The sequence below is a fragment of the Mustela lutreola genome, chromosome 4 (genome assembly GCF_030435805.1).
Source record: "Mustela lutreola isolate mMusLut2 chromosome 4, mMusLut2.pri, whole genome shotgun sequence".
In the NCBI taxonomy this organism is placed as follows: domain Eukaryota; kingdom Metazoa; phylum Chordata; class Mammalia; order Carnivora; family Mustelidae; genus Mustela; species Mustela lutreola.
In genome coordinates this window covers 189808846-189832873 of record NC_081293.1, presented here as the reverse complement: position 1 = coordinate 189832873, position 24028 = coordinate 189808846, and the positions used below count along the sequence as shown (strand labels likewise).

Genomic DNA, 24028 nt, shown 5'->3' with positions numbered 1-24028 from the left:
GGTCCTGAAGGGTGGCAAGGGCTCAACTCCTTCGATGAGCTCCAACTCTTCAGGTGAAAATGAAGCCTTCCCACAGTCTGGGTTGCTGACGTGACTGACCCGGGCCGTCGTCCCACTTAGGGAAGGGTGCATGTTGCTTCTCAGTCCTACTAGCAATGTGTTTCCTCTCCCAAATGTCTTTGTTTTGAATGTAATTTTCCAATGCTAATAAATATTCAAACAAGCACCTTCTGAGAGGCGAAACAGGAATATCCCAGGGTATGAAGTTCTTTCTGAATCTCTGTTCGGGGTTTTGCAAGAAAGGTTGTTAGACAAAAAGCCAAGAGGAGAGTTGTGATGTTCTAGTGAAATCTCCCACGAACCTGTAAGAGTAGTTCAGCAGGGTAAATAGATGGGTTTTACGTCCTCGTTTGGTCATGGTAGGTTATAGAAACTTCTCTGCCTGCTAGAAGAGACTTACTTACATAAATATATCGGCAACAGCTACCATTTACTGAGGGTTTTATAAGCTTTGCACTGTGGTAAGTCACTGAGTTACTGATTTATCCTCTTCTCCAACTCAGAATATCTCACTTACGTGGGTTCCCTCTTCTTACCCATGAGTCACGAAGTAATGACCACAGTCATGAAGTGGAAGTCAGGACAGATAGAAATGCAGTCCTAGCCATGCTTCTAAGTAGTGCTGGAGGTAGGGGTGACCGTGCGGTGAGGCTGAAGGCAACCCTAGATCTTATTCCACTTGGTGGGCATCCCTAAAATCACTCACTGCCCAACGGAAAGAGTCCCCCAGACCAAACGCCTATTGCCTCAGATATTCCATTTTGGGCTTATACATTCTCAGAATGGCTGGGCCTTTGTCAGGGTTTCTATGCATCAGAAGAAGGGTATCTGGGGGTTTGGAGCACAGCTGAGCTACTCTCCAGTGAGCCTGGTGGAGGGGGCAACATCTGGCATGGCATCACTGCTCTGCAAATCACGGCCATCACTCAAGTCTGATAGCTCGAGCTCCTGCAGGACTTTCTCTTTGCTCCCCCTTCCTGACTGGGAAGGGAGAAAAGGCCACACTGGTCACAGGTGGGAGGAAAAGGACTTTTAATGATTTCTTTTTCCCATTACCACCTGTGCCCTCAATTCCAGCCACGATCTCCTTCGTTTGCCTCTTTGTGCTTTGAGAAGGGAGGAGGGGAAAGGGAATGGAGCGAAATTCTGGGCCTGGCAACAGGCCGGGAGCACAGACTGGAGGCATGCCAGGGTGGGAAGATGTGCCTGTGGCCCGGAGAGCTGAACACCCAGGCAGCGGGAGGAGCTGCTATCACAGGCCAGCTCTGTCCCCAGGGCTGCCACTCACTAGCTGCAGGGCCTGGGACAACTGATATAACCACTCTGATCTGGAGACACAGGGACACCAAACTGGATGGGCTCTAAGGTCCCTTCCATTTCTGACACTCTTGAACTCCTGTTAAAGATGGAGGTCTTCATGAATTCATGTGTGATGCATACCCTTATTCCAAAGGCAATTTGAGACATTTTCTACCAGAATTACACAGACCCTAGGACTGTTCAAATAAAGAGAGAACGAAGATAAGGAATCCCACGAAGGGGAGAAGATCAGGCCAGGGACAGAAGATAAGGTAGGGTACTTTCTTGATACCTGTTCCATCAAGACAACAAAATACCTTCTATGGCACGTAGTTCACATTTGCAATGCATGCATTCAACAGGTGTTTGAGGGTTCAGACATTGTTCCTGACTAGGGGGACACCTTTGGAGCTCATGGAGCTTACATCTAAGTGGGGTTAGAGAGGCAGTGAACAAATACAGAATATTAACGACACTGAGACACCTAGTGCCCGTATTTTGGTGTCTATACACCCTTCTCCAATGAAAACCAGGGCTCTTTGGAGAAATGGCAGGAAATACACAAGAGGAGCCTGGCGCCCATTGTGATGTCAGAAAGCAGCAAGAGCTCAAACACAAAACAAAACAAAAAAACATACCAAACCGAAGATAACAACAGCAACCAGAACCCAAAGCCCACGTGGATAAGAATAGGTCAGAGGGGCACAGGGCCACCTGACAGAGAACCCCATGGTCAGAGCTGGGACTGGAGTAAAAAAACAAATCTAGTTTTGGATTATAAACCAAAATAAAAAATAAATAGCCATGAATCCACAGTGACATAAATAAATGATCGGATAAATTAATAAACAGGGGAAAGAGACAAATCTCCCTTGCAGAAGAATTCCAAATAACTTATGCACATCCTCCATCCTGAAGGACAAAGTCCCCGTTCCTCAGGCGTGCGCTATGCCTGGTGACATCCCTCCACAGGGGACAGTATGGAACCGGGGAAAATGGAGTAACTCTGCAGGAGAGAAGACCCACACACCGTTTCAGCCGGGTGATCAGGGACAGCCTCCTCCACCGGTGGACAGGACGTACCCCAACACAGTGTGACGAAATGACACTTTACCTGAGCGATTTTCCTCCCCAACCCCACTACCCAGCCTAATCATGAGAAAAGAAATCGGGCAAGGTCCAGGAGAGCGGCATTCTGCAGTATGGACGAGCAGTGCTCCTCAAAACCGAGGAGGTCCTTAAAAACAAAGACAGTCTGAGAAGTGGTCATAGCCGCGCGGAGCCTCAGGGGACAGGACAACTAGATGTACGTGTGATCCTGGACAGGAGCGTGGAACAGAGAGAACACTGGATGTCAGGTATCAACTAAGAGAACCGGAATAAACTATGCCCATGTGTTAAGAATCTATCAATATTGATTCATTAATTGTCACAGACTCTGTGAACGGAAGATGTTGAGGATGGAAACCCGTGGGCAGGGGCAGAGGGTAACATGGGAACTCTCTGTACTACCTGCTCCATTTTTCTGTAAATCTAAAATTATAAATCTAAAAAATAGATTAAAAAAAAAAAGAAGCAGATCTGAAGGTCAGAGACGAGAGAAGTCGGGGGCTTTCTCCTGCTGACCCCAAACATGCAAGCTTCTGTGAGTGCAGCAAGTAGGAAACGGAACACCACCGACCACATCGTGACCCCAGAAGAGGACCCCGGGCTCAGAGAGGACCCCAGCCCCGGCTGACAGAGCGACTGCCGTTTTGTGAGACCTTGAGCAGAGACCCCAGTTAGGCTGTGCCTGGAATTCTGATCCATGGAAACTGTGAGATAATAAATACTAGTTTTAATGAAGTTGCTTAAAAAAAAAAACAAAACTAAACCAAAACACAACACACATTTCAGAAAGCGGTGAGTGGCTGTACCAGGTTGAATTAATTAAGATGTAGAGAGTGATGGGGGGGGGGGCTTCATGGATTTGGGTGGTCCAGGAAGCCCTCTCGGGGTGACTTCTAAGTGGGAGTGAGTCTGAGGAGGGAGCCCGCGAGGAGGCCCGTGGGGGGAGAGCCCTATGGACAAAGGCATAGCCAGCTCCAGGGCCTTGCCAGGCAGGTTTGCGCACTCCAGGCAGGAAGGTCGGCCGGGTAGTTGGAGGGATGCCAGGGTCAGCACAGCAGAGCAAGAGGGTGGGGGTGGGGGCGGGTAGCGAAAGCCGGGTTACACAGTGCTGCCACTAAGGACAGAGGGTTTGGGTACCCCTAGGACCCACATGCTGAGATTCTAACCCCCAAGGTGATGGTATTAGGAAGAGGGGCCCTTGGGAGGTGATTAAGTCACAAGGATGGTGCCCTCGTGACTGGGATCAGCGGTTAGGGTTAGGGTTAGGGCCTCATAAAAGCATCAGAGAGCAGCCCCCACCAGACGCTGCACAAGCCCATGTACTGAGTTCGGACTTCCTGGCCTCTGGAATGGGGAGAAATACATTTTTGCTGCGTATTTTGGTACGATCTCTGGCATTTTGTCATAGCAGCCCAAGCTGGCTAAGACGGCTTCTGAAAAAAGGGTAAAGAATTTGGGTTTTACCTGTGCTCTGACTAGAAGCCTCTGGAGGGCTGGTAGTAGAGGAGCGACCTATCTGACTTAGGGTTGTTAAAAAAAATACGTTAACGGTGAAGGACGGATGGCTGGGTGCGGGAGTGGAGTCAGTCAGGGTGTCTAGACGGGGGGCTCTGGGTCAGCTGCGACCCGGGTGGTGGCAGAGGTCATGGGTGTCCCCCAGGAGCGTGGGCGGTGGGGAGTGGCGGGGGTCGGCCATTCACACTCAGCTTGAGGATCTGCATCCATGCGGGGGCGCAGAGGTTCCCCAGCGAGAGAACTACAAGTAACCACAGCGGTCCCGTGCTCTCCCCCCGTGGCACCCCCCGCCACTGTCCTGCGCTGTCTCTCCCCCATGCCATCCGTCCCTGCCCTGCGGAGTGCCGCGATGACTCATCCAATCCAATGCTAATCTCTGGCACTTGCCTGCATCCAGCTGGTGCCGCGCCAGTCTGGGCTAGCTTGGCTCCTGGAGGCCCTGCCAGAGGGGAAACGGGCTCCCCACCACCACCCCCAGCATCCTGGCCCGGCAAAGCCGCCCCCGCATAATTAGTGGCCTGGTCTGTGCGGCAGGCTAATCAAACAATTTGTTGCTAGTCACATCACAAAGGTACAGCATACCCTGTTCAGCCTGGGCACTGGTGAAATCTGGACCGGAGTGGTGCACGGCACGGGCCGTCCTCCCTCATGGTGGAACGGAGAAGAGGCTGCTCAGAGGATTCTGCTGGTTTGTGTTTGGTTTGGGGTTTTGGCCCTGGTGAAAGTCAACCAGTGGCAAGTGAAATTCCATCCTTCGACTCTGGACTCCAAATTTACCTTTTTCATGCTTATATACCCTTCCATCTGCTCGCCATGCCCTTGCCTGGCCAGCCCCGGGCCCCTGCCACAGTGGGTCCCCCCAGCTGTTCTGGAAGCTTAGGGCTAATCCTTTGGGCCCCAGTCTGTGTCCGGGTGCAGATGCCTGGAATGCCAATCTGGGCGAAAGCTTGGGCTCTGAAGCCTTTTTGTCCAATTTTGCCATAAATACCTCTAGTATAAATGATGCTTTGCCTTAGGCATGAGGTGGCTGTTGCTGGTGGCGGACATGCTGAGCATGGGAACAGGCCAACCCTAGAAGGTTAACTTCTAGAGGTCAAGGACTGGTCAGGTTCTGGGAGGGTTCGGTGCTGACACGTGGGGTTCTAGAGGTCAAAGCATCCCTTCAGGGTTGGCCCCTGGGCCTCTCAGTAGCTCCCTCTGCTGAGCAGGGGGGTGGGGGAGGACAGCTTCTGAGTCGGCTCTCTCTGCCGCTAACTGAGCCAAAATCACAGGGTCAGCAGAGGGCACCTGGTCTGGGCACTGCTCCCATGGCTGTATCTGGCCTCATTGGAAAGGATATGAACTTGAGGAGGAAGAAAGTGTTCTCCTACCCTTTGGGGGTTCAGCTTCCCAAAAAGACCCCTGTTCGAGAGATCCGTCCTTTGTGGCTTTGTCCTTGTTCCTCTCCTGCTAGAGCCTGGCCTGGCGGTGCCATGATGGGTGTGGACACCTCTGGTCTCCCTAGCCTCTTTCGGGAGGACAGAACTCTACTTATGGACAGAGGTGACAAAGCTTCACGGTGGATGGAATGGGTTAACTCCAACCAGGACAGTGCCCCAGGCAGCAAGAAACAGCTCTTAGAATGGCAACTTCTCCAAAGCGCTTCTTGATGCTAACATTTTATCATGAACTTTGATTTTGCCATTAAGAAAAAAAATACAGTGCATGTCCTAGAAAGCAGATTTCGCTGAGCCCCTCAGGAACCAGGGCTCAGGGACTTCTGCATAGTAATCACCGAAGCCCTCTTACGGCGCTTGCCTATCTCTTGCTGCGCGGGGTGGGGCTTGGAGAAACAGTCTCCGAGGTGGTCGCGGAGGGAAGAAAGCAAGCAAATCGCGAAAGGCCTTGGCCAACTGGTTCACCCCTAGGAGCCCAATATTTTACACTGGAGAGAACGTTACGGTTCCGCTGTTCCACGGGCTCTCGGCTCCTTCTTGCTCCTGACCATCACCCCCAGAAGTCCTGCTGGGATCGCTGTGGGGCGAGGGCCCAGCACGCATCAGTATTTCTAAGAGCTCTTCCAGGGACGGGGCTGTGTGTGGTGACTAAGAAGCATGAAGGAGGGGATAGGGGAGCCAGGCACCCACTCACACAGCCTGGAGGGTGGGGGCCTCCGATTGCGAATCAATCAAAGCTTTCAGGCCCTCAGCCCCAGAGCCCCCTGCCCTCGCCTCCCTCGGAGAGAGTCCCACCCACCGTCCCAGGTGAGCAGGATGGCCCCCGACCCCCCCGGCCTCAGCTGTGGGCCCAGCCACTGTCGCTCTGTTCTGGCCCGCTTACGGCCTGCCCGATGGTGTGCGATCCGGCCAGAGAGGATCAAAGGGCTGATCACAGTCTTCCTCAGTCTCTCTGGAAGGGGACTTGAGCCACCCAGAAGGAAGCTATCGGGGTTGAAAGGTCCCGGACACCTAACACCTGGGCAGGCTGTGAGCCTCGCTCGGGGCCCGGAGAGAGGAGCGCGCGTGCGGAGAGCTGCAAACACCTCGAGAGGGCAGGGATGAAAGCATGTCAGCAGCCGGAGCTCGAGGATTCCGGCTCTGCCCAAGGCCTGTTTGCTCAGCTTTTCTCCGATTCCTGGGAGACCTTTCTAGAGCCTCAGAAAAGCCCGTTGACGGGAGCCTGTCTCTGTATCGCCAGAAATATCTTAGAGGGAATGCTCTGGACAAACAGGGCCATTCCACTCTTATCTTTTTACCTTTCAGGGTCTGAGGGAGACTTTGACTGGAAGGTGGAAACAGAAAGGTCTCCACGGCTGCCTTAAATGGAGTGCAGGGGTCAGGGCCCAGCCCAAGCCTGGCTTCGCTGAAGACATGGGGCATGGACAAAGGACAGGCAGGTCTTGTGGGCCTGTGTCGGAGGGACACCAGAAAGAGGGATGTAGGGGCCACCAGAGAGCCCCCCTCGCTCCCTCATGACCGCAGGCGTGGGACATGTGACTCTCTGGGGCGGAGGGCTCAGTCAGCCTGGGAAGCCTCATCTCGTCTCGGGCCCATTACGGCTGTGCGTCAGGGTATGAGGGCAAACCGGCCGGCCCCAAGATGAATTCTCCCAGCCACCGGCTCCCTGGCCCTCAGACGTCTCTTTGTATACCCAGAGGGACAGAGGCCGCCGTTCCTCAGACTGGCCCACCCCTCTGCCTCCCATCCCTGCCCAGACACTTCACAAAGGGGACCCGAGCTGGCTATAAGCACATGGCGCCTGGAGTCTAATGGACATTGTTTCCAGGTGGAAGACTCGCTTTTCTTTCTTCCCATAAATCTGACAGATTCCCGGTGTCTAAGCCCAGCTCCCCACGGTGCATCAACCCACTTCTCCTTGTGGAGCAGACCCGACGGTGAGCTGCAGCTCCGGCCGAGACCACAGGGAAGAGAGGCACACACGGAGCGTGGACCAACCTGACTTCCCGTGGACTGGAACCCGTTCCTGCCCAGCCATACAGTTCTCTGTACCTATAATCCTTTCTAGGGACCCTGGAGCAGTTCACGGCCGTGACACTGGCAGACAGTAAGGGAGACAGACATGAGAGAAGGTCCAGCCCTGCCCACCACCCTTAGACTGTCTTACTTTGAAACGGCAGCAGCATTGAGGACCCATAAATCAAGGGGAGGATAAGTTTTTGAAAAGAAAACTGCCCAGCTTCCCACCCCAAAGTCCAAAACGTGCATAAAATGCCAGAGCATTTTCTGAGTTTGTGCTCTTGCTGGGTCTGATCCTCTGTCTGTGCCACGGACACACCATCTTTCCTACACCAGGCAGCCAGACTCCCGAGAGTGAAGGACCAGATCTTATTGGCCTCTGCAACCCCAGAAGCTGGCACAGTGACAGAGAGCTACGAGGAACTCAAAAACATGTCTGATGAATGAACGAGTGTCCTCTAGCCGTTCTCCCAGAATCCCCGTAGCCAGGACCTTTGCCCCCCAAGACCCCCCCACCCCGAGCCCACAGCCTTACCTCCCATGAGGAAGAGAAGCCCTGCCACATACTGCATAAGGCCCCGGTCCCAGCAGCAGCCCAGCACGCCGATGATCCAGCCGAAGAGGATGATGGCCACCGCCATGCCCATGAAGCCAGCTGTCATCCTGCGCAGATCTGTGGGGAAGCAGGGGGCACAGCGGTTAGCTCCAGAATCTAGACCTCGGGGTCACGGTGCATCCTGGCCCTGGGCAGAAGTGGGAAGTGGGAAGGCAACCTACGCTACTCAGACAGGTTTGCATCACCCAGCTCCCTCTGTAGAGGAGAGAACCCCCAGTTGTAGCTATCCTTGGGTGCAGAAAGCAGGCCAGGACAGCTGGGTTCGCAAGCACAGGGAGAGATCGTCGTCATCACTGCTGGCATTTCTCATACACCTCCTTGGTGCCAGGTGTAGCACTGTCCTTCCTGAGCATCTGGCTCAGCCGTTGGAGGGGGACAGGTACTATCTTTATCCCTATTTGAAAATGGATTGAACTGTTGACAGGCGTACAGGTGGTGAGTGGCAGAACAGGGTATCGAGCCCAGATCTGTATGGCTCCTGGTTGTCCCTGTCCCTGTCATCACCCACCTCTCCTGTGGAGGAGGGCGGGGTCTTGGGGGGCTGGCTGCACCTGCCGGGAGCTCCTTCCTTTCCCTCCAGGGTTGACTGGGGTCCCCAGGAGGTCCAATGAGGAGGAAGCTGCTGCTAGTGTCTTGTTCCTTCTCCTCGGAGCCAGCTCCCAGGGGCTCAGATTTCCCTGTATGTGGGTCTGCAGGGTGGGGAGCCACATGACCTGCTCTCACACGGAGCCCCTGGGCAGGCCTCTTCTGCTCCCAGGACACAGGTCAGCTCGGCTTTCTGGGTCTGGCCTTTTCCCCGTTCCACACCTCACTGACTCTGCCATACAAAGCCAGTGTGGCTCAGGGCAGGAGAAGAGCTGTCTGGAGAGGCAGTATTTTCAGCAGAAGGGAGAAGGCAGAGCTGCTCACACATCTCAGCCTCTCTCCCTCAGCACCTCGCCCTTGACTCTCTCCACTGCCCTCGTGCGTGCCCCCACCCGCCTCGCATGCCCTCCCTGCATCCAGCCTCCTAACCTCCTTCAGAGCAGCACCCTCGCTGCTTGTCCTTGACCTTGTCCCTCACCCTGCCCCAGCGCCCACCGGCCTGCAGCTCCCTGTCCGTCTCTCCGGTCCGTGCGGAGCCCAGCCGCCAGCCCCGGGCCCAGCCCCAGCCCCAGTCCCGCCAATGGGGCCAAAGAGGAGCAAACCCCCTGCCCAGCCTCTGCGCCCAGGGGGTTGCCAGCGCAGCCTGAAGGACCCCAGGGGCACTCCCCTCTCTCAAAGGAAGGGAGGGAGAGTGAGGGTGTAGGGGAGGGCGCCCCAAAGCCAACTACATCCACCCCCCAGGGAGACCCAGGTCAGTCGCCTCGCATCCCCCCAAGTGCCCGGTTTCCGCACACCATGAGGGTGTCCGATCCCCTCTGTTCCGCTCCCACTCCAGTCACCCCCACTGGAAGCCATGGCAGATCCTGGCACAGTCCGACTAGAGAACACTCAGCCTTCTCCCCTGACCTGCCACAGAAGATGAGATGCTGGGAGCTGTCCCCTCACCCCGCTGCCGCCAGAGTAGCCGGCTGGGGTACAGGGAGGAGGGACAAAGCATAACAGCCTGGACAGGAAGCGGGACGGGACCCTGTGGCAGAGGCAGAAATCCATCCACCGATTTCTGCCCCGGACTGCATCCACGGAATCCATCCAGCTTTCTGCTCTAGCTGGGCTCCTCGGTCCTCCCCTCCCCGGCCAGGTAGAAGCAACGCCCACTGTAGTCGCTGCCGGCAACTGCCAGAGCTACCGAATGATCATGCCACGCGACACAGAAGGCGACGACCTCCGATGTGTTGGAGGAAGCCTGGGGCAGGCGCCGCTCCGGCCCAGCGCCCAGACAGGTGCCGCACGTCCTGGGCTGGCCCCTGGCTTCCCTGCTCAGGCACCCACGGCCAGCTTGAAAGGAGAAGGCCTGGCAGTCTTGCCAGGTGCACAGGCCCTTATCCTGGGAGCTGACTGCCGTGGTCGCGCCGGCCCCCGTCGCCCCTCCCGGCTCCTTCTGCTGCCACCTGCTCAGCCCTTCTTCCTTCGCGGCCACCCACAGTCCTTCGAGGGAGCCAGGTCCGAGCTGCCTCCTTGGTGGAGAAGAAACCCCACCTTGACACGAGAGTCCATTTGGGCTGATCCCTGGAAACGCTTCGTCCACTCTCCACTGCAGTCAAGGGCAAGGAGACGGTGGGAGTGGGGAAGGAGAGGTCCGGGTATGTTTGGAGTCAAGTCGATTCATATCCCCCTTAAACAGATCAGGACATTTTGTCCTAGGCCCCTGTGAGACCACCGGGTTCCTTTTTGGTGCATGTCTCGGCCGCTTTGGTAATACTGGAGACAGACAACACTGCTGAAGCCGCAAAGCACCCCTCCCTGCACTGCCCCCCAATGTGTCCCCCGACCCCCACCCGGCCGCCACACCTGGCCTTGCTCACGGGAAGCCTTCCTGGTCCTCAGGCTCTGCCCATCCACGGGACCAAAGGTACTGCCTGGGGGATTAAGTAGACAATGTGTCCCATGAGGCATGTCCCCTTGGGCCTGGAATGGACAAACAGGGCTGGACAGGAAAAGGAAATGCCATCGGAGGAAGCGGAAAGGCCGTCATGGTTGCAAGAAGGAAGCCAAGTCTGGGACTTCGAGGAAAAGGCAGAGAGGTAGGGACATGAAGAAAGTCGTTTCTCTTGCAAAAGTTCTGAGACAGAAAACTGTCACCCGTGTCCCAGGTCTGAGAGAGGCTGTGGCTGCTCGAGCACAGATTAGGGGAGCTCTGCCAGCGAAAGCTGAGGGCCGGGCTAAGTTGTTGATCTGGAAAGCAGGATGAAGACCAGAGGTCAGGCCCAAATATTTTCACCGACCAGGAGGCCTTTTGCCGTCACCCTGTGAGTACGAATTTGCAGGGTGATACACGCACGCTTGGTATTTTGTCCTCAGACTTCGGTAGCAATTCGAGGCAGCTGCAGCAACAGCTTGCAAGGGACACAGGACAAGAAATAGTCCTATTTTCTGGACAAGGAAAGCAAGATCCAAAGAAGTTAAATAACTTATTGACAAACCAGTGACATAAAGGGAGAGTGAGTTGTGTGGGAAAATAAAATTAATAACGCAGTTAAGGACCCACTGGGTTGTCATGGAGATTGAACAAATGTATCAAGCATTTCTTTCTCCCAAATACACTGAGGACAATTGTTCTGAGATTCCCCCCCCCCCCCCCCCAAGGAGGGGGCCCTAGCACTGGCATTGACAAGCTCATCAAGGATCGTTCCCTGTAGGTGATTAAGTGACCGTTCACATACAGAATGTTGAAGGCTTATCCTTGGGACCCTAGTCCCCGAGGGGAAGCTGGCTGCCTGGCCTCTGACATCCTGCCTGGGGACCAGGAGAAGTCTTTCCAGCGATGACCAGCACAAGAGGAAAGACCTAGGCACCCAGCACTGGGGAGCCCCACAGGCAGCCCCTCCCACCATTCTGCAGTAGAGTGTCCCATAGACAACCCCCCGCCACCCAGCGCTTCCCGGCAGCTCCGCCCCCTGACAACACAGTGCCTTTAACCCGGGCCAAAGAACTCGAGGAAACAAGCCTCCGAGAGAAGAGGCAATAATTCAAAGTTATTATTAATATTCCCAGAGAGGCAAGACGCGAAATGTATTTTGTCTCCATGAAATAAGAACAGGAGTCTATTGGAAACATCTGGAGAACAAAACTAACCCCTTAAAATAGCAGAGTCAAAGTCACTGAAATTGATATTATAAAATCGATTCTAATGTATGTATTACCAGCGCTATCATGTTCCTAAGGAAAGATATAAGGACTTACAAAACACACACGGTGTAACGGGATAAAAATAATGAGAAACGAAGGGAACAGAAAAGAAAGGGAAGAAGAAGCGGGATCTCACGTGCTCGTGGGAGATCCTTGCAAAGGAAACGATGCTGGCTGTACCTGAGCTGAAACGCAATACGCGTGGTTTCCATGGTCTTCAAATCTTTGTTGTCTCCTATTTGTGCTTGAGTGAATCCTGCGTGTCACTCTGCCTGTGGAACGTGCCAGGTGCCAACGACAGCCCCCATTCCTGCCCATCCGCACTGCCCTGCGTGCCTACTCCCTGTCCTGGTTCCCTCTGTGACTGCTCACGGCGCCCACGGCAGGGCTCTGCACCCAGGAACGTACGTAGCTTCTACCTCATTCCCCATTTCTTCCTGCCTTTGTAGAGAAGAAAGAAAACCCAACTCATGTATCGGAAACCTTGTTAGAATACCACGCAGGCTCGACCTAAGAAAAATCCCCTTAGAAAGAGCCCGGGATAGAGCTGAGATTGAGAAAAATCTTCTCATGAACCCTTTTGGGTTGGAGCCCGTCATCTGCATTCCAAGACCCAGACGCTTAACATTCTAAGTTTTGAAACGAGAAAGGTACATTCTCAACTTTTTAGAAAAAGCATTTAGTTCAGCACCGTGGAAATGGTGCGCAAAGGGGGCTGGGTAATGAGGGAGGCGGAAGAGGAAAGGCAAGGGGAACCATTAAATAGAACCAGAAAAAGCCGCTCTCCCTCAGAGAAAATTTTGATTTTGAAGTTTACGGTCTTATTAACATTAAAATTGAAAGGTATTGCTTGCAACTCTACACGGGAAACCAGGGTATCTGCATTTAAATAAATACCACTTAGAGAAGGAAAATATATATGGGCTCTGAATATCTTTCTATTTGCTCTTTAAAGACCTTACACAGAAAAATGATAATGATTGTCATCTTTTCTCTCATCAAAAAAAAAAAAAAAAGAGAGAGAGAGAGAGAGAGAAAACCAAAAACCCAAGCCCCACAAAAACCAGTGAGGGTAACTAGGTGTTAGACCATCCTGAGATGGTTCCCAGTGGAGACGGGGTGGGGGAGGGGGGAACTCGCTGTATTAATAGCCCCAGAGTCAAGAGTACGGAGTGACTAGCAAGGGCACAGTTCGCGCTGGCCACACGGGGCACTGTCTGGGTTAGTCTCATTTGCCGCAAGCTCTCACTCTGTGAGATAGAAGCATATCACCCAGGCTCCAAGGGTGGAAGAGCGTAGGCTGCCCCAGGAGTTGGACATTTGTTCACGAGTCCATCAGTCCCTTGGGGTTCAAGGTCGCAGGAACTGGAAGGGAGAACAAAATGGCGAGGCCAGAACTCAAGTGCTTTTGCCCCCCAAGGGATCAGTCTGGGAAGTAAGAAATAGAGACAGAGCTGCCATGAACATGCCAGCCGTGGGATTAACTCGGGGCAAACGGATTCAAATGAGAAGGAATATTCCAGGACCAAATTACTGCACAGCAACCACATCTGAAGCAAACGGGGCTCTGGTTCTGGGTAACCATATAGAGTTTTGACTGTTGGGGGTGGAAGCCCAGATTTTTGGACCCGTGCTGCCTGGTTCAAAGTATGGCCCTGCCGTGGACTGGCTCTGTGACCTCGAGCAAGTTAGCCCATCTCTCTGGATCTCGGTCTCTGCACTTGTGGGCAGAGGGTTAGGACAGTACTTGCTTCAAAGGTTATTAAGAGGATTAAGTCGGTTAATACGTCTAAACTGCTTACAACAGTCCCTAGGACAAAAATGAGGGCTACAGAAGTAGGAGTGGAAATGGAAGGCACTTAGAGTCACTCTCTTCTTCCTGTCTTCCCGACTCATGCATCTACTGTCTGTAGCATAAAAAGGGCTGAGTAACAAGTCAGTGTTAGCCCCTAATTAAAGATTGGGTACCCAGAGGAAGAGCCTTCTAGAGTCCGTCCTTATGCCTCCAGGTGCCTCGAGAAGCTGATGCAAAGGCTTGATCTTTCTATTCATTAAGACTGAGACATTCACCCCGGAGTGTGGCTGCTTCCTCTCCTCTGAGGACGAGCCGCTGGAGGCTGCCGCAGCTCACAGCAGAGGTGCTGGTGACCCCAGAGGCTGTCAGAGCCCCGCGCGCTCGCACTGAGCTCTGCGCAGACTAGAAGGGAGAGGAAGGAGCAGACTCGCTGCGAGGGCCGCCGCGGTCGCGATTGGTCCTTAAACTGAAACGGGGAAGTAGCTAATGGGAGACGTTGCCTATAGCTCTCTTGTAGAGCACAAGTCGGTTCAGCATAATGTAGTCGTATTTAAAAAGTCGTTTTTATGTGAAAACAAAAGAGCTCTTAGGGCTGACTTGCTTTGTTCCCTGGAAGTTCCTTCAGAACTGTCCTCTGCCTACCCCCGCCCCCCCCCCCCCCCGTGCCTCCATCTCTCTTCAAGCCCCCCAAGGGTCTGGTCCTGGTGGACAGAGACCCCCCTGCCCTTTCCTTGAGGCCACTGAACTCTCTGCCCACCTGCTCTGCCTGACAAGCTTCTCATCGCCCTAAAAGGTATCCCTACAGAGTCAGCCTGTGGGAGGCTTCCAGGCATGTGAGCAGACGCTGGTGTCCAGTACTCGGTCTCTTCCAGCCCTTCTCACCTCTCTGCATGTAACCCCTCATGTCTCCTTCCCTCCAGGAGATGCAAGCGTGTTCAGGGCTGCAGTCGGGTCTGGGGTTTTTGTCTTTGCCATCCCCGGCACATGGCCTGGCAGAAGCAGGTGCTCAATAAATGTTTGCTCATGAGCTCACCATCCCCCCCTCGCCGCAGTGACTAAAACTGTGTGCAGCACAGCATAAAGCAGGATGAGGGGGGTGCACCTGCCGGACTCAACACCCTGCATGGACACAAATGTCACAACGACTTGAAACCCATTTCTCTCGCCTCTCATCTGATTGTATTTTTATAAGCCAGGGGTACCTATCATGTAACAATCCAATATAGTGCTTTACTGTATACAAACAACATATCGCTGGAGGTCCAGGTTCCAGATCACATAGAGCCATGTGGCGTGGGGCTCCTTACCTCAAAGTTTAATGACACAAGAAACCCCACAGAGTATGGACCCAGTAGACCTTTCTGCCCCGCGCCTCCCTTCAGGTCAGGAAGAGATGGGGGGAGGGGAAGGTGGTTGCAGTGGAACCAAGAAGTGGTTTCTAGGTCAGAAGACAGACCTGAGCTTCCCCCTCCTCACCCCTACCTCTGGCTTCGAGAGCTGCCATCAAGAGGGATATTAGTGATGCTGCCACAAAGAGGTCACTCCCATTGTCAAAACGACAGAAGACAGATTGCAAAATGCGTACTCGCCTGATGCACTAGGTCAGCAGCTAAACCAAGTGCCTGGAGAGGAGGAAGAAGGGAGGAAAAGCCCAGCGGTGAGAAGCACTGACTCACCAGACCTCCTTCTCCCTGTAGCCCCATCGCTACACAACAGCAGGAACCATAGACAGGAAGGATGAAAAGGAAACTCAACTTAGCAACCAGACACATCTGGGGACACCCCACCCCCAGCTCAGCACCTCACCCTCTGTTCCCCGGGGGCCTTCCTACTGGGAGTGAGGAGCTAGACCAGTGCAACCCGCTATTCCATCTTGAGACGCTCCCCGTGATCTCCCTGGATCATGTGTCACGGACAGCTGCTCTGAGCGCACCGTGCAGAAATCATTGTGGCTTGGCAAGCATGTGTCCCCAGAAAGTCCCCACCAAGCAATGAGAAGATACGAGCTTTAACACACGCAGGCACCTTACAGGGTGCTATCTTTCCAGAAAAATGTGGCAGGTCTGGAGAATGGGCTGATGGCAAAGACTCTGAAAAGCCGAGGGAAGGGAAGATAAACAGGCACGAACCTTTATTGTGTATTGACTACAGGCCATCATAGTGTTGGATAATTTACACAGACTTGTCCAGGAAGCCTCTGAATGGCTCTGTAAAGCAGACATTACTGTTCTCATTTTGTAGACTTAGAAAGTGAGACAAATGGAATTTCAGCCAGTGACCCAGAGACCAAGGTCACCAGCCGGGAAGAGGCAGGTCTGGGAAAGGGCCTCGGTCTGCCCGTGCCCTTTCCAGGCCTCAGACCATTCCAGATTCGGTGCCACTTCAGACCCCAGAAGACAACTTAACATTCTGGAGAACGTAATGGAACATGATTTGGTTCTTACGATTCTTCTGAAAAACGTCAATGACAAGGGACAGTCATAACATGGGCGCACTTACTCCTGATGACCCCCATGGTGCAGGCGAGTGTGCATCGAGCATGCAGACGGTACAAGGAAGAACACACCAGATGTTAACAGGGAGCGTCCCCGGAGGTCTGCAACCTCTCCGGGAGCTTCCTGGGTGGAATCTGCAAGGATGGGGAATGATCAGAGGCCTCTGAGGGCCAGGGTCCAGCTCCTCGGTCAACCACCGGTCACGTCCCCTCGATGACCCCCCACACACACACACACTTCCTGGGGTGTGATAGTTTGGATTTTGCTTATTCTTTTCTATGATGGGAATGCGTGCTTTAACGATCACATTTCCAGTTCTTGAGAAGATTTGAGCTTTACTGTTTTTAACGTTCAAAGCCTAATGTAAACGTGACAGGAGCCGGGGATGCCCAGCCAGGCCACAGACTCCCTGATGACGACGGCCTTTTCAAAGACACACCAGCACCCCGGAATAGCTTCTTGTCTCTTTTTAACAGTGACCGCTGGAGACCTGCCGTGCTCCTTGCTGGCTAACAGTGTGTACCGTGGAAGCATCAGCCGTTGGGCCTCAGAGCCTCCCCCACCCCTCCAGCCCCCCTCAGGCCCGCACAAGCAGACGGTCAGGGACGGCCCCAGGACCTCCGCAAACCCGCACAGATGGCCACAGCAATCTCCTGAGCCCCAAACGCCCCTTCCACCGTGGAGATCCCCATGAACCAAGCACAGCAGTATCTGTTGGAACGGAACCGGGGTGCAAAGAACAGACAGACAGAACACTGAAAGTTACATGAGAAGACCCGCATCTGAGTCCTGGTTCTCCCTGTGCCGGCTGAATGCACCGTATAGGTCCCAGCTGAGCTCTTGGTTCTGAGGCCTCACAGCTGCGAACGACAGAGGACCAGCCCCCTCCCTCCACCGTCTAAAGCTGGACCGTTGGTACGGTTGCCACCGGCCCCACGTGTACCTGCGATCGCTACTGAGTGCTTGCACTGAGACACGTGTAAGTAGAAAATACTCAGCTGTCAAAGACTCAGTAGGGAATACTGCAGTAATAATTTTTTTTATTGATTACATGTTGATGAATGGCTTAGATAAAATGTTATTAAAACTAATTTTATCGGCTTCTTTTTATGTATTTAATCTGAAGCCTAAAAGAGGCTTCAGATAAGATGTGCGGTTTGCAGTTCATGTCTATGGGACAGCACTGTTGTAAGAGGGGCTGCAGGACCTGGCGCTGAATGTGCTAGAAGGAGCCCCGAGCTCGTGTGGCAAACTGTAGTGCGCTGGGCATCTATGATTTACATATAATCTCCCACTGCCACGGGAGCTTCCCACTCCTCCACCAGTGCCACTCTGAGCCTCGAGAGCCCCACTCAGAGAGCTGCCCATAGGTATCCTAGAGTGTAGTGCATGGTACCTCCATGCGGCCTGAGAAAATGAGGCAAGAAGGTGATTAAGGACTACGTATGGCCCCAGAGCAATGACAAAGCCATGCATCTGGAGGCTGGCAGGGGAGGGCTCCCACTGGGGGCTCCTGGGCTTCTGGCATGGGCCTCCTTTTTTTTTTTTTTTGAAGATTTTTTAAAATTTATTTATTTGACAGACAGAGATAAAAGTAGGCAGAGAGGCAGGCAGAGAGAGAGAAAGGGAAGCAGGCTCCCTGCCGAGCAGAGAGCCCGATGTGGGGCTCAATCCCAGGACCCTGGGATCATGACCTGAGCCGAAGGCGGAGGCTTTAACCCACTGAGCCACCCAGGCGCCCTGAGCATGGGCCTCTTGAATGTCAATGAAAAGTAAGGCTCCCTGGGAAAGCCTCCTCTAATGTTGCCTGCAGGGGTGTGGTGACTGCAACAGTTAGGGTCTCCATGGTGGGACGGCAGCCACTATGGGGGCCAAGGAGGCAGTGGGGACCAGGTCAGGGGAGACGACAGGGGATGGCAGTCCCCATGAAGCTCCTCCCAAGGAATCACAAAGGCCCCATATCGAAGATGGAGCCGGCACCGGAGCCTTACCATGTGTAAGCCACCAACTCAGAGAGCAGTCACGCCAGGCCCTAGACCCTGTGGGTGGCTTAGGTGTCCTCCCCTGCCCTCCCCAACCCTAGAAGAACCAGAACTAGCAGGGCTCAGGGACAGCAGGTGGGACAATGAGAATAAAAGTCTGAACAGATCTCCCCTGTCACAGGAGGTTTCCAAGAGTGGGGCCAACCCAAGCTAGGAAAGGGAAAGGATTTAAACTAGACACAGGGCTGGAAGTCTGCTGTCACATCTGACTCTAATTTTGATTTCTGCAAATGTAAGTTTACTCAAACCTGAGAGTTACTCCCCTTCCCCCAAAATCTGTGCAGTCTTTCATAAAGGTCATCTTGGAACAGGGATGGGAGATCAGACACAATGACCTTAAAAGGTTATAGTGAGAAATAGATAGACTTGTAGGCTGCAGCCTTTTCATTAAGGTGGTTGTAGATGACCCTTATCCACAACGTAATAAAGTGAGCATTTTTTTCCCTATGCCAGGCACGTCCTGAGCACTTTCCTCACATGACGACATTTAATCTTCCCAACAAATTGAGGAGTTTATCATTCCCTTTTTACTGATGAGATAATAAGGAACTTGCCCCAAGTCAGGCAGCTTAGAAGTGGGAGACTCCACAACCCAGGCTCTTAATCGCCGTGGCCTCCAGGCCCCTAGAGTCGCTGATCCAACAAGATGCGTGATGGCCCTTTGTAAACTGTAACATGTTACCGCGAACACCGGCCATCATTTATGGTCACCACCGGCCTATACGGCAGAGGAACAGATACAACGGACCCCGCAGGCATTCCTGGTGTCATCTAATGGGTATGTGGGGGGGGGCGTGTAGCAGTCATTACAAACGACATGGGGAATACGAGTCTGATAACTACCCACCCACCCCCCTGCCACAGCCACCCTGAAATATCTTTAAATTTGCAATGCTGGGAAGGTTTGCTTTCTAATTTAGAAGTGTGGTAAAGGGGTCTGAGGGATGTATGCTTATATCTGTCCACGTATAAGCAAAGATGTTTCCCACAGCCTCTGCGCACAGGATGGCAGGAGCGGGCGGGGGGCAGAGAAAGGGGTGTTTGGGAGGAGCAAGAACCACATAGTAGTGGCGAGCGCTGGGCTGGGAGCGGAGCTGGCCTTTGATCCTGTCCGGTCTCAGCTACGTCACATTATTTCTCTGCTTGCCTGTCTGCTTTCTGAAATGGGGGTGGTAATACTTCCCTGTCTGGAGCTCTGGGGTAGGGATGACTCTACTGCAGTGGCTGAGCTTCTCAGCCTCACCTCTGCAATATGTCAACCCACCCCTATCTTTTTTTTTTTGAGATTTTATTTATTATTTGACACACATAGAGAAAACACAAGCAGGGGGAGTGGCAGGCAGAGGGAGAGGGAGAAGCAGGTTTCCCGCTGAGCAGGGAGCCCGATGCGGGGGTCACAACCTGAGCTGAAAGCAGATGCTTAACCGACTGAGCCACCCAGGCGCCCCAAGCCTGCCCCTCTCATAAGAGATAGCACACAACTCAAAAAGAAAGAGCATTATTAAAACAAAAATAATATATAATAATACATACACAATACAGCATGAAGTCACTTTTGCGGAGTGGATAATCTTAAAGCAAATCAACGCTCTGGGTTGGGGACCTCCCGCAGGCTGGGAGGTCCCCATGCATGAGACAGCAGCGCCCACCCCCGCCCCCCACTGTGGTTCTCGTCCCTTAAGTGGATGCTCGTCATGGCCAGTGACGAGCGAGTGGGCTTGGCAGACCTCTCCTTTCCCCTCGTGCCTTCCTCTGTGGCGCCCCTGACTCGTTTTTGGAGGCTGAGACCCAGGCTGCTTTGGCAGATGGTTCAAGCTCATTCAAATAAAGATCTTGCCAAGAAAAGGAATTCTGTAGGAAAAAAACTCAAGGGAGAGCCCACCCTCCACGTGAGAACAATTCCATCCACAGAAAGCCTCTCTTTGGGGGCATCCCATATGCATTCATTTATTCATTAATGCATTTCCATCAAGCAGCTGCTGTGAGTAACAACAAAACTGAATTCGGTCACCGAAACGGAGTCCCTGGTTTCGTGACATCATTCTGGGGAGAAAGACAAACTTTATATGTAGACGCGAACATATTTATGTCAGGTCACAAGCCAAACTACACACCCATACACAAACACATATGTCAAAATGACAAAGCTAAATGCTACGAAGGAAAAGTAAGTAAGGGAGGCAAGACTCAGCAGGAGAGAACATACACGGGGCGTGCGTTCAACACACAGAGATGAGGAACATCTCTCAAGAATGTGACATTTGAGCGGACCCCAAGGAAGTGAAGGAACGGACAAGCGGGTATCTGGAGGAAAAGCAATCCAGGAAGAGGGAACAGTGAGAGCAAAATTGGCAAGGAGGAATCTGTTTGAGGAACAAGAAGACCTCATATTCTGTATAAGCCTCTGTAATATTCTCTTCACAACTGGAACCCCATGGTGACTCAGAGCCACCATGATAAATCTTGGTGATCACTTGAAAACAAAGAAGTACTTTCTTTCTTTCTTTCTTTTTTTCTTTAAAGATTTTATTTATTTATCTGACAGAGATCACAAGAAGGCTGAAAGGCAGGCAGAGAGAGAGGAGGAAGCAGGCTCCCCGCTGAGCAGAGAGCCCGATGTGGGGCTCCATCCCAGGACCCTGGGATCATGACCTGAGCCAAAGTCAGAGGCTTTAACCCACTGAGCCACCCAGGTGCCCAAAGAAGTACTTTCTATACCAGCTAAGTTCTTTTAGAACTTAGGGGGGTGGGGGAAGGCAGTAGAATTGATAATTCCCAGGCTTCTGACTTGGATGATGGGAAATGGTGATGTCACTGACCAAGATGCAGAACGGAAGAAAAGGTGGGGCGCCTGGATGGCTCATCTAGTTAGGTGTCTTACTCTTGGTTTTGGCTCAGGTCATGATGCCAGCGTCCTGATCTCAGGGCCGTAAGATTGAGCCCTGTGTCAGGCTCCACATTCACTGGGGAGTCTGCTTGAGATTCTCTCCTTCTCAACTTCTGCCCCTCCCCTGCTCACATGTGCTCTCTCTCTCTATCAAATAAATAAATCTTAAAAAGAAAAGTAAATAAATCTTAAAAAGAAAAAGAAGGAAGAGGAGGAGAAGTAGTAGTAGTAGTAGTAAAGGCAGAGAGTATTGCTTCTGTTCTTGGATTTATTTCTATTTTCTTTTTTATTTTTGGAGGGGGTAAGAGAGGAAGGATGGGAAATGATGTGAAGTTCAGTTTGTTAAAAGCTTAACAGACACATCACTGGAAATGTCCGTTACGGCTCCGGACATATGGGTCTTGTGCCTGGGAAGAAGATTCCTATTTGAGATACTGGTATGAGAATCATGTGAAGCCGAAGGCTGAATGCCTGCTCTCCCAGGATAGGTTTATAAAAATGAGAAGAAGGCTAAGGATAGAATCTGAGAAGAGAGAGGAGGAGGAGAATGGATGGCCCGAATGGGTCAGGCAAAATCCAGCACGAAGGATACCATGGGAGTGAAAGGAGGGGAGAGCTTCAATCATCCTCAGGCTGCCGAGATCAAATAAGACATCACATCATGAGACATTCTGCAAAGATTTGCTGAGCACCCACTGCATGGCAGGCATTGTGCTTGCCACAGGGAACACAGTAGATCATAAAATGGGCACGGTCTGTCCAGCGTGGAGCTTTACTAGATTTGTAACTAGATCCCTCCTGATCTTGGCAAATGCTCTTTAATGGAAGTCAGTCTCATTGGGTTAGTAGGAATGAATGGGAAATAAGAAATAAAACTCACTTACTGTGCTTTCAAGTAGGCTGACTGTAGAGAAGAGGAGGGAGATGGAGTGACGGGGAGGAACATAAAGTGAGGACTTTTCTTTTGTTGAAATATGCAAGATTGAGTCTATTTCTATGCAGAGGAGGAAGACTGAGCAGACAGAATAAGCCTGAAGAGACTGGAGACAACATCTTTGTACATGCTCTGCATTTTATCCAAATCCAAAAGTCAGACCCCCACACACTTGGAAGGTCCCCAATTCCCACTGGACACATGTGGGCAGCAGAGCCCGGTCATGCAAAGCACTGGGATATGGGGTTCAGAGTGTCTGGACTTGAACTCCAGAGAGGTCACTTACTGGCTGCGCGAGCTCACCGTCCCTGTGCCTCAGTGTCCTTTTCCATGGGATAAGTAGCTACCTCCAAGATTGCCATGAGGATCGTATTTTTCTATCGCTTAGAGGCTGACGCAAAGTAAGTGCCATGTTGATGCCCAGAAAGTAAGGCCTGGAAACAGACACGCCATACACACTTACACCCACATATGCACATGCAGGGGAAGGAGTTGAGAAACAAGGTGAAGCCTGGTAGAGGGGAGGGTGGTTTGAAAAAGGATGAGTATCAGTGAGACACCCCTTCCCTTTCCAGAGTCACTCAGGGCTCAGTGCAGCCCCTGTCCTCTTGAGCACTTCTACCCAGAACCACCCAGTCCATAGGAAGGGCCCGTCGTGTAGCACACCTGTGGGCTGGATCTCTCCCTTACTGGACCCTCGTGCCTTCATTGACTCAATCATCTGGCCCTCACCTGTGGCGGTCCATCTTTTACCCAGGTCTTGTTTTATAAATATGGGTAGGACATTAGCCCTTCCCTCGAGAAGGCCACTGACCCATAAACCTTTGTATTCCCTCCTACCATCTGCCCTATCTTGTAGAGTCATTCAACCACTTGGAAAGGCGAGACATTCCTTCTTTTTGTCTCTTCCAACATCTAATACATAAGAGGATTCTAAAGCTCCACAGAAAGAGGGAATGAGTCTATTCCATCTGGTAAATGCACAGAGGAGGAAGAGCACAGTGTCTCTCCTGGACGGTGAGTTAGCAGGAGAAAAGGACCTGATCTTCATTCGTCTCTCGTTATGTGCCAGGCACCGCTGACATGGCACCACTCACTCAGAGCCAGTCAAAGGGAAAGTCTTTTCTATTGGTTTTGTTGAAAAGTGATGCCTAATGGCTTCACGCTTGTGTTTTCAGATGTTTTCCATTTTGTGTGGTTTGCTTTCTAGGCTTGAAGCGTCTCATGTGACTGGAAACGTTTTTTATAGCTTCATGTGTAGTCAGTCACTTTTGAATTTTGCCAGTGTTTGGCTGTTGGGTCTTTTGTTAAGTAAGCGCTTGTTATGTACTTTGTGTCTGGTTCTACAAGAGACAAGCATGCCCACCCCTTTGGCCCCAGGGGTGCCTCTCCCTCCCTTCAGCCTCAGCGTTGTCTTTGTTCTGGAGCAGGCTATGGAAGTCTCTTCCAGGAAGGTGTCACTAATGAGGCTAGGATCATTGGCAGGTACCTGAAAATTCAGAACAAAATGGGAAACACTGGGTAAAAACTTTGTTTTGGTTCTCCCAGAGGAACTGGTGTGCTTGATTTGCTGCTGAGTTAGAAAAAGCGTACGTGGATTACGGATTTTTTTTTTTTTTTTGTAAACATGATGGATAAAATATTTAAGGCAAGAGGCTTATCTACTGACACCCAGCCTTTCCCACATCTCAAATGATGTCTGCAGGAAAAGAAGCCAAGTTGTTTATCCAAGGTTAGCTCATCAGGTCTTTGTGCTTCTGGTGTCGTCATCCCCAGCAGCAGAACAAATCTCAAGTTAACGATTCTTTTCTGCCTTCTGGGAATACTGTCGTAATGACTGGAGAGGGGGAAAGAGTCAGGTCTTCTGGGCTGGTAGGAGTTAGACTCCAGGGATGGGGGCACATTCCTGGACACTGGGCTGGACCACATTTGCTTGAGTAAAAGAGATTCGACTGGCAGAGGCGTCTAGGTGATCTTCAGCAGGTTAGAAGCAAGGAACTCATTCTGCTTGCTCAGAAGAACCTGAGAACACAGGCCAGGAAGATTCAG

The 24028-nt window shown here is 52.2% G+C and overlaps 1 protein-coding gene across 1 annotated transcript in view; it reads right to left on the bottom strand.

Moving 5' to 3' along the window:
• Positions 1-24028, bottom strand: part of TMEM178B (transmembrane protein 178B) — a 343789-nt gene that overhangs the window by 28832 nt on the left and 290929 nt on the right. The window contains exon 3 of the mRNA XM_059172047.1: positions 7975-8112. Within this exon, the coding sequence (XP_059028030.1) occupies positions 7975-8112 (138 nt within the window). The remainder of the gene's footprint in view (positions 1-7974; positions 8113-24028) is intronic.